A 15,122-nucleotide genomic window follows, 5' to 3' on the forward strand; every position below is an offset into this window, starting at 1 on the left:
CCACTGGCCACACTGGCTTTCAGCTGTGCTCCCTCCCAGACGTGTCCCCCTCAAGGTCTTCTCAGGGGATGTGCTTAGCGCTACTGCAGGCCCACTGCCCCTGCCCCCAGCTTCTGTGTCGTTTTCAAAATAATTAATGTATTCATTTTTTTTTTAAGGTCTCAGTTTAAACGTCACCCACTTCCTCAGAACAGCCTTACCCAGCTAGCTGCCCAGAAACTGCCTGCAGGTTTGCGCTGAGCAACATGCCTGCTGACGTCTGTCAGAGCCCTCTCAGCCCCTGGACAACTTCTGTGCAGCCCTTATCAAACTTGTATTTAAGCCATTCATTATATGATTGTCATTATAAGGATATCTCTGTGCTGGAAAACTCATGACCATGACTATAAATTTTGGGACCAAGTCCATCCTCTTCTGTTCTGTACCTCTAAAGTAGTGCTTTGCAGGTAGCAAATTCTTAGTTTTTGTTGGTTGAATCAGTGTTTCACCCTCTTTCTAATAGCTCTTTCTCTATAATACGTAAATTTGTCCATCTTCAAGAGAAAGAAAAGAAGACTCATTCTCCTTGACTCTGTAGCCTTCTGTAGATACTGCCCCATATCTTGTTCACTTTATAACAAAACATATTGAAAGAAAAAAATCTGTTACTCTCATATTACCACTTATCTATGCTTTAGTACTGTAAATAATCTGTCTTCTTCCTCAAGTTCCTTTAAAACTGTTCTTAACTGGGCCACTGGCGATCTAGCTGCCAAATCTAGCTGGTGCTTTTCGATTCTGATTTTACATTTGTGACAGTGTACATTATTCATCATCTCCTTCTCGCTTTCCCTCTCCCTCTTCTCTCCTCCGTCCCCCTGTGCCCTCCTGGTCTCCCTGCTGTGTCCCAGTATCATCTCTTTTAACTCTGCCCATTCTTTAAATGTTAGTTTTCTCTAGGATTTCTTTTCTGGCCTTCTTCTCTTTTCACACTGTACTCCCTCTGATGATATCATTCACACCCAAGCTTTCAGCTCCCACCTTCTACAGTGATGGAGAGAATGTATATATCTTACCCAGAGCTCATTTTTTTTGCCGTACGCGGGCCTCTCACTGTTGTGGCCTCTCCCGTTGCGGAGCACAGACTCCAGACGTGCAGGCTCAGCAGCCATGGCTCACGGGCCCAGCCGCTCCATGGCATGTGGGATCTTCCCGGACCGGGGCACAAACCCGTGTCCCCTGCATCAGCAGGCAGACTCTCAACCACTGTGTCACCAGGGAAGCCCCTTCCCTTGGTTTTTGCCTTGTCACACATAGCAGTGCCAGGCAAGTGGCGTTCATCAAACATTGACCAAAAGCAGCCTTAGAGCTCATTTGATCCTTATTTCTACATATATGGAAACCGAGGCCCAGAGAAGTATAGTGGCTTGCCCAGGATCAGAGACCTAGTTTGGAGCAAAACAGAGAAGAAAACATAAGTCTTCTGACACCTGGAATCTGAAATCAAACAAGTTGCTTATTTTGTGATCCACATACTACAACAATGGTGGTATTCTCCCTACTTATATTTTTCCCTGAGCATCTTTGGTTTCCAGAGCAGTATGAACTAGCTACCAACAAAATTCTTCCTGTGTTTAAAAATTTTCACTTTATTTCTGTACTTGAGAGAGGACATACTCAGATTTTCGATTCATTGTTAATTTCATCTGCACCATTGACAAAGATTGCCTGGCACCATGCACTGTTCAATTCAGATTCGATGAATGGTATAGATGTCATTACATATTGCCTAGTTTAAAAAAATTATTCTGATCGATGCTAGAATAAAGGCAGAGTAATTGCATATACCTAGCTGTCCTTGTAAGAAATGGTTTTCTAATTTTCTGAGGAAAATTAAAGATAAAAATCAGGGAAAAAAGAAGCTGTAAAGAAAATTACCTGTTTTCTCTTTTTCTTTTTTTTTTTTTCCCATTCCCCACCCACTCGAGGCATTTGCAGTTTTAGCCCTAAATTAAAACTACAACATCCATAGTCAGATGCATGTCATCCTGTTTTGTGCATAATGGCACAGTTTTATTTACAGACATTTATATATATTTATTTGAACTAATCTGCTCGTTTCTGGTTTAGATATTTGTTCTTCCTCTTTGATATGTTTTTCTTCTTTTAGACTCTTAGCACCCAAAGTCACTAACTTCACTGGCTCCTACTGCTAAGGATCTAGAACTGTGCCATGATGTGTCTTTAGAGACAATGCACTCTCTCCTCTTTTAAATTTTTTTATTTTTTTTAAAGAGAACCTACCAACCCAGAATTTTCTAAATAACCCTTTTAAGGATAAAGTTAATATTAGGACTTAAGGGTGGGACTGGGGCTGGGGTGGTGTCAAATACAGCTAGTCGAGTTTGTGCTACGTGCCAGGAACTTTTGTATATATTCTCTCATTCAAGACTCATCATAAGCCCTCAAGGTAGGAGTTATTCCAATTTTACCTATTATGAAACTGAGGCAGAGTTGTTCAGTAACTTGTCCAGGAGCCAGTAAATGGCAGATTGAGGGTCCAAACCCAGGTCCAGGTCTGCCTGTTGCTAAACCCTGTGCTGCTTCTACTGGCTGAACCATCTCAGAGATTCCTCCTGTCCTGGTTAAACATCCAGGTCATTTGTATAGCAGATCTCTCATTTGCAGACATAGTTTTTCTAATGGACACATGAACATACCTTTTGCATTAGATGAATTAGTTTAGCCGCTGCCTGATGATGTAGCAGCCTTAGAGTTTGGTTTCTCCGTGTGTTTCAAGTGTTTTACTCTGTTGCTTTTTATTCGTTTGAACTTGCTGGGTGCCTTAGGTGAAATACCATCTGTAAGAATTCATATATATTTGACCTAGAAAACAGAACGGTGCAGCCAGAGCAATTCTATGATTTGAGTTTTGGGAGAAAGCAGTCTGGGCTTACTCTCAAGTTCTTGATGTGGGAAATGTCTAGTTATTGTCCTAAATGAGGTGAGAGGACATCTACAGAGAATGGAAATTTGAATGTCTTGAAGTTAAATTTTCTTGAAAATCTTTTGTAAGATTAGCAAAGTTAAAAGAAGAGAAGACCGTAGCTTTTTTAGGCTGCCAGTTGAATACTTTAGAATCACTGATTTTTTCCAAAAGAAAAATTAGATAAAATAAAAATTCTCATCTTTCAGCAGATTGAAGTATTTTAACAGAGGTTTACTTCTGCTAGACTATGAAAATATTGTATCTTTTCACCCTCCTTTCAACATAAGATTAGTCCTATCTATGTGCAGAAAGAAACTTCAGAGAGTTTTAAAAGTAATTCAAGGTTTCACATTCTTTGGAGTCCTCTTAGCCCCTTTTAGTTCAGATAAGGGAAGAAAACTAGGTAGGAAAAGACAAAGGCCAAAATGCCTCTATATCTGGCTTAAGGGGTAAGGCCATTGTTTTCGGTGATGATGAGCCTTTATTTTGTATGTTTGTGAACCTTTATGTATCACCTCTGGAAGGAGGATATTTGGAGGATCCGTGGCTGGTACATGTAATTCATTGAATGGAATTGTCATTGTAAGGAGAACATGGTAAAATTTAATGATCGATAACTTTCTTTGTCTTCTGGCCCATGTCTCCTGGATATGATCCAAATCCTCTGCCCTTTTCAGTTTTGCTAAGACTGACCCCATTCACATTCTCAGCTATACTTTGGCTCTTTCTCTCTATGTGTGTATTTATATTCCTAACATACGAATAGCCATAAATCCCAGTCCGACTCCCCATCTCCAGTCATAGCCAACATGTCCCACCTTCCCGGTCTAACGTTTACATGTAGAGGATAGAATAGGATTTAGATACAGGTATAGATTCAAAGGTGATGACTCTAGAACTTTTTCTTCTCAGTCTCTCATTTCTTTCCCTCCTAATTACTCCTTAACAAAACAGAGAGGCCACATTCTCCCTTAGCTGAGTATTTAGTAATGATGTATGATCACTTCTTGCTGACTGTTTTTTTAATGCACTTGGACATTTTCTACAGTTGGCTGTCTCATTTAAAAAATAGCTAAAAGAGACAATTCACCCAGAGCCCTGTTGCAGGCAGGGTGGTAGTGGTGGTGCCACTGGTGTTTAATGCCTTCTTGAAAGTCATCTATATTTTGGGGTGAGTCATAAAAATTGTTTGTCCCATGCTGTTCATTTTATGAACAATAGGTTAGTTTTATACTTTTATTGTGTCTGATTTGGGGGCCACTTACAAATGAACAATGGACAAAGAACAATAAGACCAAAGACCCAGATTCTAGTCTAGCCGTGTATCCTTAAAAAAGATATTTATCTTTTCATGTCTCAGTTTCTTGTTCTGTCATAAAGGTCATGCCTTTCCTGTATATTGAAGAGGAGTTTTTGGCAGATTAAATGGATTGTCAGAATATTTTGAAAATCTAGAATGGTGGCTGCATTATATAGAGGCATTTAAGGAAGGGGGAAGTAAATTGATGACCCATGAGATTATATAAGCCCTAAACTTCAAGCCTCTGAGGATCCCGTGTTGATGCTCCCCTTTGGCTGGACCTGCAGGAGCAGCGGTAGGGCCAGTGTCCTGCCCTGTTTGCGGGAGACTGAATTTACAGCTCTCATATCCGCCCGTTGCTCCAAGCATGCCACTCTCTTTCACAGCCGAGGGTTTGAGAAATAGTGTCTTCACCCTCAGTGTCTCTCTGTCTGAAGTCATCCTTCAAGACCCCACCCAAGAGCAACTTCTGTGAAGTCTTCCCAGTGTTTCTGAAGCTGAATTTGGAGCTTCTCTCTGAAAATGAATGTAGTGTAGTGTTTAAGAGGAGGCGCCCTGGAGCCAGGTCTGCCTGGGTTCAGTTCTTGACCATAGCACTTACTAGGTATGACTGCGGGCAAGTTGCTTAAACTTCCTGTGCCTCACTCTCCTCATCCTATAACATGGGAATGATGATAATATCACCTGATAAGACTGCTGTGAGGCTCTTCAACGGAGACTGATACGTAGTAAGGCCTTGATAAGTGTTGTTGTTGTTTACTTATTTATTCTTATTGAATATTATAATTATCTTTTATCACCGTTACTTCCTTCATACTTACGTAAGACTTTGTACATAATCTCTAATGTAGCACTTGTCACTTTTATCGTAGTTATTTTTTTAGACCTGAAACTTCTTGAAGACATGGATACTATTTTATTCATCTTTGCTTAACACTCTGTGTGTCATCCATTCAGTGCTCAAAAATGTTTTTTTGTGGCATCTTCCAAATCCCCCCAGCCATTGCCCCCTCTGACTGAATAGGTGTGACTTTGAGGCAGAGCTGCAGTGGCACATACCTTTTTATTTCCTTCGGAGCAGAAAGATTTTGTGGCTAGAGCTGTAATCCTTGCTCTCAACAAGCTGTAATCCTTGTCCAACAACACCATACTTACATCCGACTTGGTGACCCTCCAGAATTTCCCAGACCCTGTGTTTATTTAGCACCTAATTGCTCAGGGTGCTGCACAAGGTCATCTGTGAGAATTACTTAACATTGCCCTACTTCTCTCTGGGAGATGAGAATCATAAAGGAACTACCAAACACGGCCATACCCATGCAGCAGAGGAAAACTAGTAAAGCAATAAGTGACTGCGCCATTAGGAGTTCATGTCATAGCTCTGATAGTAGAAAGGCCGGACCCAGACCAATGTCACCACTCTGTAGAGCTTTCTTTCGGTACCCAAGTAGAGAGCACGAAACTCCCTTCTGGGCCCCACGCTGCAGTTGGTGTGCACCTGTCCGTGGCGCTTCATTGTGGAGCATTAGTGATGCTGTGTGCCTTGTCTCCTCTCTCTGAACATAGTTGCCTGCCCTTGCCCCACCCAGCCAGTAGGGTAGGCCTTCAGTAAATGTTTATGGCTATTGGAACTTTTGATATCCCAGAGCCCACACTAAGTACTTTTATTTTTATATTTTTAATTTTTAAAATTTATTTATTTTATTTATTTATTTTTGGCTATGTTGGGTCTTTGTTGCTGCGTGCAGGCTTTCTTTACTTGCGGCGAGTGGGGGCTACTCTTTGTTGTGGTGTGTGGGCTTCTCATTGCGGTGGCTTCTCTTGTTGCAGAGCACGGGCTCTAGGCACACGGGCTTCAGTAGTTGCAGCACGCAGGCTTAGTAGTTGTGGCGCACGGGCTTAGTTGCTCCGCGGCATGTGGGATCTTCCCAGGCCAGGGCTTGAACCCGTGTCCCCTGCATTGGGAGGTGGATTCTTAATCACTGTGCCACCAGGGAAGTCCCCACACTAAGTACTTTTAATCACAAATAAAAACTTTGCAACATGGATATTATTGTTCCCCATTTTGCAGACATGGAAACCGACACGTATCAAGAGGTTAAGTGAAACTTGTCTAGAGTCAGATAGCCAGGAAGTGATAAGGCTGTGCTCCAGGTGCAGCTGTGTCTAGCTCTTAGGTTCTGAACCACAGCATGGTGCCGCTCCTCCAGTGTAAACATACACTCCCCGAACTGCTAACTGACTTGTGGGACTATTCCTCCTATCATCGCTGACCTTTAAGAGGCTGGGTTGGCTGGCAGGCTCGCACCCACCTCCTCCCAGGCGCTCTGTCATTCTGCTGGGAGATGAGTTGCGGGCTGCCTGAGCCAAGCCACTTTCATTGATCCCAGGTGGCGAGGAGAGAAGTTGGGAACACGCTTCCTTTCTGTTCTGCCCCACACACCCATCTCTCCATCGGTCTGGTGTGGCTCTTCAAGACTGTGGTGGTGCTGAAGCATCTAGACAGTCTTGGGTCACGTGGGTCTCTGACTGCTCAGGGCTGGTCTCTTGGGTCCCTGTCTCATCAGGCCAGGAGCCTTCACACCTGCTGGGTGCTGCAGACCTCTGGAAGTGGCTACTCTTCTGAGTGTTCACTAAGTGGGTGAAGAAATACGTTACCCTAGTGGGAGGGGAAGGCTAATCCTCCCTGTATTTGTTTACTTCTCAAAAAACTTGAACAACAGGTTTAACTTAGCTCTATGCCATTTTAATGCAAATTTTATACAGGTATAGTTACGGCACTCCTTTTTGTTTTATATGCCAGCTGGCAAAAAATCTGTTGTGAGTAAGAATGCCTGTGGTGTGACTTAGTATCTGTGAGCTCCCGAGGCTCCGTGCTCTCCCTGGAGGCCATGTCGCCGAGACAACCTTCTCACGCACCCTTCTCACATTAAGTCAGCAGAACTGTCCAGCACACTCCAGACAGGATTCTTCAGTGCAGCGATTTGATTTTGAGACTCATTGGAAGGAACTTGTTAGAAACACAGGTATCTGGATCTTAATCCAAGCTTAGTGGATCAGCATCTTCATGGGAGGGGCCTGGGAATTTGTATTTTTACAAATTCCTCGGGTGATTCTTAAAAATTGGGCAAGTTTAGAAAGCATTGCTTTAGTGCAGCAAAAAGCATTTTTTTAGTGCAAAAAAAGCATTGCTTTAGTGCTTAGCTACAGGTGGTAAGAGTGATAAGAGCACAGACTATAGGAGGCAATGACAGAAGTGTGGATAACAAATTCAGTTACGTGGGATAACTGAATTCCTTCTGTCTGGTCTTGCTCTCTGACTAAGGGATACCTCGCTATCTGGTGGGAGTTCCTTCCGATTTTAGTGCCCAGTGATTTATGTACTATTCCTCTCTTGCTTTTCTGGCCACCTTCGAGGTCTAGCTGTCGAATTTCAGTAAACTTTTGGTTCACTAAATTTCTCTCCCTGGGCGTTTCAGCTCCTGCTAATGTAAAGACCCATTCCCCACTCATTCTCCCATTTCCAGTTTTCCACCCAAGCACATGTGTCTCGTTGATTTATTGTTCTTTCACTGCCTTCATTTTACCAATTCATTCAGTCACTCATTCAATAAGTGTCTATTGTGCCGGGCTGCAGGCGGGCTACAGAGATAAACAAGACACAGGCCCTGCCCTCCAGTGCACAGTCTAGTAGGGACATAGATGTGTAAACCAATAATTAAAATACCAGTGATGTGCTGAGTGCTATCACAGAAGTGTGTGCAGAGTTGTAGGGGCACCAGGAGGAAGTGACTAACAATTGGTGGCAAGTGTCACAGAGGAGGTGACTTTTGAGCAGGGTCTTGTACTCAGAGAAAAGGGAGGGGGCATTTGTAAGTTATATCACCATAGTCCTCACTTCTCTTTGCAGTGCATCTTCTCCTAGGGCTCTTCACTGTCTTTGCTCGTTTATGGAACAAATGGAGCTAATTGGCATGGCTGAATCAGACTCTCTTTATTGACCTTTTTCAAAACCCGGGATGGTTGGTTGTTGAGTAATGTCCATGATACCAAGTCTAGCAGTTTGTCCCACGATCATTTACCGACAGTGAATGGTTGATACTCTAAACACTGAAGAAAGCTTTTAAAGGCCTTTCACTTTATCAGATGTGTTCTGAGCCAGCAGAAGTGGTCTTTGTGCTTTTCAGGGAGTGGCATGTGTGCACGCGTGTGTGTGCGCACGCGCGCGCGTGTGTGTGTGTGTGTGTGTGTGCGCGCGCGTGGTGGAGGTAGGGGAGCTTGTGAGTGGGGAATGGGACAGGAGAATGCTTGTTTCTTTTGCAATAAAAGACATGATTTCCTGTTTCTCAGGAATGTTTCCTTGGTAGGCTCCCACATCTCTATTAGTTTTGTGTGTTATTAGAGATTACCTAAACTCTGCAGTTTGCTGATTTGACAAGGCTTGGTTTTGATTTCCAAAAATGCACTGTGGGTTTTTCTTACTTCACTAGGAAAACAGAGATGAAGGGCCATTGTGATTAAATTTGTACAGTCTAGTAAGTAGTCATGATTGCAGTTTTAAAATGTTTGTTTCTTGAAATAATGGATGCTCATTGTAGAAAACTTATAAAATACAGGCAAGCAAAACTGCAAAGAAGCTAAAACCAATCCATAATCTTGCAGGCCATAACTAACCACTCAATATTTTGGTGTATAAAAATCCAGAATTTTTTCTGTGCATATACATGTATGTAGAAAAATGTTGTTATTCCAGAAATTGAATATACTGTGTAAACTGTTTAGTGTCTTGCCTTTTTTCCTGTTATATAATTTGACCATCTTATTATGTTAACAAATATATATCTACAGAACTATTCATTCTTAATGAAAAAAACTTTATTGTCAAGATTATACAAGTCGTTCAGGCTTTTTTTTTTTTTAATCAAACTCTGTTAAAGTATATAAAACAAATGAAAATCCCCCATAATCTCATTCCCCCAAGGATAAACATTTAATATATGTGTATATATGTAGCCTTCTAGACTATTTTCTTTATATATGCAAACATTTCTATTACCTTTTTTTTTTTACAAAATTAGTTCCTATTATACCTAGTGTTCTGCAACTTGCCTTTTACCCTTAATATATTTTATTTTATTTTAAAAAAGTTTTTAAATATTTTTATTTAGTTAGTTATTTGGTTGTGCCAGGTCTCAAGTTTTGGCTTGCCGGTTCCCCAGTTGCAGCACATGGGCTCCTTAAGGTGGGCTCCTTAGTTGTGGCACGTGGGCTCCTTAGTTGCGGCAGGAGGGCTCCCTAGTTGCGGCTCGTCGGCTCCTTAGTTGTGGCACGTGAACTCTTAGCCACAGCGTACATGTGGGATCCAGTTCCCTGATCAGGGATCGAACCTGGGCCCCTTGCATTGGGAGTGTGGAGTCTCAACCACTGCGCCACCAGGGAAGTCCCCCCTTAATATATTTTAGAGAGCTTCCTGTGCCAGTACATTTGGAATACCTGCATAATATCATGTGGATCAGGGTTTCTTGTCCTCAACACTACTGACACTTTAGACTGGTTAATTCTTTGTCGTGGGCCTGTCCTGTGCATTGCAGGATGCTTAGCAGCATCCTGGCCTCTATCTTTTAGATGCTAGTAGCATCCCTTCCTCTAGTTGTGACAAAAATGTCTCCAGACGTTGTCAGTTGTCCCCTGGAGGGCAAAGTCATTCCTAGTTGAAAGCCACTGATACAGATGGTCTATAATGTAAGCATCTAGAGACCTTCCAGTTTTTCCATGACAAAGAATGGGTCAGGGAATATTCCTATACTGATTTTTGTGCACCTCTGTGAATTTTATCGTTGAATAAATTCCTAGAAGTGCAGTTGGTGAATCAGAATTTTGATAGAAATTGCCAGATTATTCCAGAGATTGTATCGATTTATTTTTCAACTATATCCTGATGGTTCCAAATCAATATCTCTTTCTGAAGTTCTAGATTCATGTAGCCAACTGTTGATTGGACATCTCCTCCTGTGTGTCTCATAGCCCTTTCCTAAGCTCAACTCTCATCTTCTTCAACCCACCAAACATGCACTTCTTGCTGTATTTCTCTGTCAGAGAATATCATGACCATCTGCCTGGTTGCTCAAGCCAAAAACCTTCTCCATCCTACACTGAACCAGTCATCAAATCCTATCTAGTCTTCCTCCCTAATGTCTCTCTTAATCCATTCACTTCTTTTCATCCCTTCTACCTCTATCTTTAATTTAAGCTACTAGCCCAGATCACTGTAGTAGCACTGGGGCAAGAACTAGCCTCTCTGGCTTTTACCTTGGTTCCACGCTCCTCAGGAAGAGTAAACTTGCTGCACTCTGTGATATGCAAGTGTTACTCGCCTGCTTAAGCCTTTCAGTGAGCCCTGCTGCCTCTCTGCCATCTGCTCCATCAGTCAGATGCTGAGGCCAACACATCTAACGTTCATCACCCATGATTTCAAATCTCTGTATCCATCAGAATAGGCTTTTTTCTCCCCACCACATATATTTATTCACCAGATATATTTATTCCCCCAGCTTTGAATTACTCACTGTCCCTTAAATGTCCCTTTGTTCTCCTGCTGCATTTCCTGGTCCTTTTAACCATGCTCTCTGCCCATCCATTTTCTACCCTTTCTTTAGGACCAAGCATATTTCTTGAACTCTTCAGCCACAGAGTTTCTCCTCTATTAATCAGTTTTATCCTTATTGCATTTATTGTATATGTACTTTTTCATTTAACCTTGTGAAAAAGACACACATGAATAGAAATAATACAAACCAGTGAACCAAGTGGAGAGGATATGGGAATTCCAGCTCCAAGTTCCAGCACAGATCCTAGGGTGCAAAAGTGCATTTCAAAAATCCCATCCCAGTGCGTGAACCTTGACTTCTCCCCTTAACTGGACTTTTGATTTTTATGTGGTTCTGTAGAGCAATGTAATTGAATACCTCCCAAGTCAATTGCATTCATTTGGTCAAACTAAAACCTTGGAGAGAAGTTCATTTGTCTGCCAGCCTTGCCACGTTCCATTTTGGTATATCTTAAATACCACGGAAACAGGGGTGCCCTAGGAACTTGGGAATCTCTGACATGGAATGCAGCATACTGCTCTGCTAGATTGGTGTAGGGACAAACCCTGCAATTTTCCACAAGAAGTCAGCTCCAATCCTGTGGGAAATCACACATAGCAAAATCCTTGGCAAAGAACTATACATTTTTTTCCTACTCTCTATGTAGTAATTCTGTAACACTCTGTAATTAATTTTATTTCTACAGTGAACAACCACAGAGTAAGAATAATGCATAACCTAAGTTTCTGTTCTTGCTATTTTAGGGGACATCACACAGAAGGGATATGAAAAGAAAAGGTCAAAACTCCTGTCTCCTTACATCCCGCAGACACAAGGTAGGCAATGAGAAGTGGTTTAAACCTTTTCAGTAGGAATGCTGTCTTACAGGAGACCTGTCTTTTTTGTTGGTTCCTGTTTTTTCCCTCCCTCAGCAGGGAAGAGAAAAAACAGAAGGAAGGAAAGGAGGAAATGAATCTTAATTGAGCATCTGCTGTGTGGTAGGCACTTTTAAAATATCCAACGTCATCAAATCATTTATACAGAACTTGAGTGGTAGTGTGTCTATGCGTAGCTGACATGATTCAATGGCAGAAAATTCCAGGTTATGGAAAAACTGCATCTTTTAAATGCCTGAGCATGAACTGTAATGGAGAGGAGCAAGTGGGGCAAAGATAAGAAGGAGAGACAGATTTAGTTTGCAAGGCAACCCAAGGATTGCAGTCCCTGAGCATTTGGGGGTAAGAACCCTAAATAAACTTTTAAACTATTTCACAGCCTGACTTATTCCTTCTGCAAAGAGACTGGCGTGTTCTTTATATAGCAGAAAGTTCTGAGTCACTTCTGTGCTTAATTCCAGGCGGGTTGCTGGAACCTTTGCCTCTAGGCAAGGCTGTCTGTTTCTAAGTCATCATATTTTTAAAGTTACTCAGCCTCCAGAATTTCCTTTGATAGCCTGTTTCTATTTAATCACTTTTACTATAAAGAGTTTTTTCTTTATTTCTAACTTCCCCCCTGCCGTCAGTTAGAGTCCATTTCCACAAGACTGTGTTTTGTGGAACTAATAATTGCTTTTATTTCTGGATTATAATCCTTTGAGGACTTTGGCTCCCCCATGGTTCTAATATCAAGCCTTGCACAAGGTTTATAGTCTGTAAATATTTGTTGAATGGATAATGGAATAAATAAATGAGCAATGGTGGTATACCAATCGATTTCACTGAAGTCCTTGTTTTACTTCCTGCATTATTCTTGGAAATTCCTCCCTGCAAAAACTAGTAGGTCAATTCAGTGATAGCCAGTTTAAAATATCTTAATGAACAGATGGATGTAGAAATGAATTGAGAGAAAAGAGGTGGAAATCAGGCCAGTGACAGCTAATGAAAAGCCAGCTTTTGCTGAGCAAGGCATGGCAGAAAAGGGGAGTCCTCTGATTGGCTGCTTAATTATGGATCTGGTCCATGCCTCTGTAGGCCCAGAGATTTACTGTAGTCACTTTGTGCAAAAGCAATCAGATCCTGAGAAAATAACTCAATAAGGAATGTAACTATAAAAAGGACCATGATCTGTCTCATATCTGTTGTCAGGCTACAAAGAAACCAAATCATGTTCAAAAACCAGTTTATCAATTTACTGTGAGAAACCACTGAGACACATTCAAGTCTGTGTGGTCAGCACATTCTTGCCCCACCGGCAGGCCTACGAGAGGAGCTTGATCACACATAGAAGGTTGCTTAGTGAGAATGGATATGACGAAGCAGACATTTAGTTACAGCAGGCCAAGAGAATGTGACATAGCATCTCACAGTAGGGATGGTCTTGCATGTGACCTCATGGAAGAGAAGCCATTTGATGGCATCTCCTTCCTGCTATTAGACTTCAAACTCACCACATCAGTGCCCATCATGTTTATCACCTCCTCCCTTCTGGTTGAAGAGGTGATCTGTCCCTCCTAGCCAAGGGCAGTCCTTTCACCTGGGCTTTTGATCCCATCTCCTCCTCCCTTTTCAGAAACCTTTTACTATCGTCCCGTGACACCAAGGACAGGGCAGTGGGAGTGGGCCACCCCAGTGCAGGCAGTGAGGGGTGCAGTATCTATAGGAATTTTAAAAGCAGTAATAAAACCAACAAAAAGTTGGTCGGCTTTTTCTTATCACCATGGATAGCAATTCTAAATGCTGTAAGTAGTAAAGTCTCCTCCCGCTGAGTCAGACAGCTGCACTGCCCCCTCGGGATGCCACTGCAGTCAGCTCCCTGTCTCTCTCGTACTGTCACTCTCTCCCTCTCAACCAGATTATTCCCCCAGAAGTTCATCATACTCATTACTGTTCTTTTTTAAAAAAAATCCTCCCTTGGGAATTCCCTGGTGATCCAGTGGTTAGGACTCGGCGCTGTCACTGCTGGGGCCCAGGTTCGATCCCTGGTCGGGGAACTAAGATCCTGCAAGCTGTGTGGCATGGCCAAAAAAAAAATCCTCCCTTGTCGACCACTTCCGTCTCTACCCTGTCTGTCTCCCCTTTATGATCAGACTGCTGAGAACTGTCTATATTTACTATCCCTGTTTTCTCAACACCTTCTCACTTCTCAGCCCATTCCAGTCCCTTCTGAAGCTGCCATAAGTGATATCTCAGTACTATTTGCCACTCTGCCTCTTGAGACACTCTCCTCATTTTCTTACTCCTCTCTTCATGTTGCTCCTAGTCATCTTTGCAGGCTCCTTCTCCTGTGTTAAATGTTGGAATTCCCAAGGCAAGACCTCAAGCCCTCCTGACATCTCACTCTATGTCAGTGGTTCTCACATTTTAGCCTACATCAGAACCACTGGAGGACTTGTTCATATACAGATTGCAGGACCCTGTTCTCAGGGTTTCTGATTCAGTAGGTGCAGGTTGGGGTTCGAGAATTTGCATTTCTGTCAGGTTCCCAGGTGGTGGTTGCTGGTATGGAGAACCAATGCCCTGTCTCCCTAGAGCTTTTCAAGGGAGACTTTTCTTAGTGGTAAAAAGTCTCTCAATTTGTGTTTGTCACTTTCTTTTCCCACCTTTGTTCTTGAATCTATTCATGTCTTTCCCAGAAATGGATTGTTTGTAGGGCTGGGTTATATTGTATGGATTCTGTAGCAAAAGAAGAGATTACACCTTGACATTTTTACCCCGTATGTCTTTGTAGATTTTGAAGAAGGCATTTAGTTTGATTTTTTTTAATGGCATTGGATTTAATGCAGATTTTAAACTTACTGAATTGTATTAATGCTTTATATAGGATTAAATGAAATGAAAGTCATTTTAACACTTTTAGTAGGAGTTTCCTACTTACTTCTAGAGGGATTCAACCTCTTTCAAACTATTTCTGTTACCTTGTTAGATTTCATTTCCTCCAGTTGTGAGGTGTGCTTCATTGTGAGGGCAGCTCCTTGAGTGTAGTATATAAAAGTAACATTCTCCACCAGTCTCTCTCGAAAGAAAAAAGTAATACTGCTTGCAGCATTGTACTGCTAGAACAATTACATGCACATGCTTATCTAAAAATTTAGTGAGTGATTTTCCATACAGAATTGACTTGGAGTGACCTTAGGTTGCATATTTATGTATATTTTAGATTTCTTTTCTCAAATGTTACATAAATCTTTAAAATAGGACCTTCAGAAAAAAATTAACAATGTAACAGGGAAAATGGGGAAATATGGAAGAGAACACATGGTTGAAGAAAATACTTAGTGGAAATTGAGTAAGGACAATTTGGGGTAATAATAAACATAGCTTTGTTCACT

The 15,122-nt window shown here is 41.9% G+C and overlaps 1 protein-coding gene across 3 annotated transcripts in view; it reads left to right on the plus strand.

Annotated features, from left to right (window-relative positions):
- DIP2B (disco interacting protein 2 homolog B) overlaps positions 1-15,122 on the plus strand; it is a 232,474-nt gene that overhangs the window by 105,239 nt on the left and 112,113 nt on the right. For all 3 annotated transcript variants that reach the window (XM_060024760.1, XM_060024761.1, XM_060024762.1), the window contains exon 2: positions 11,620-11,691. In XM_060024760.1, the coding sequence (XP_059880743.1) occupies positions 11,620-11,691 (72 nt within the window). The remainder of the gene's footprint in view (positions 1-11,619; positions 11,692-15,122) is intronic.

Source organism: Delphinus delphis, chromosome 11 (assembly GCF_949987515.2).
Source record: "Delphinus delphis chromosome 11, mDelDel1.2, whole genome shotgun sequence".
NCBI classification, from domain to species: Eukaryota; Metazoa; Chordata; class Mammalia; order Artiodactyla; family Delphinidae; genus Delphinus; species Delphinus delphis.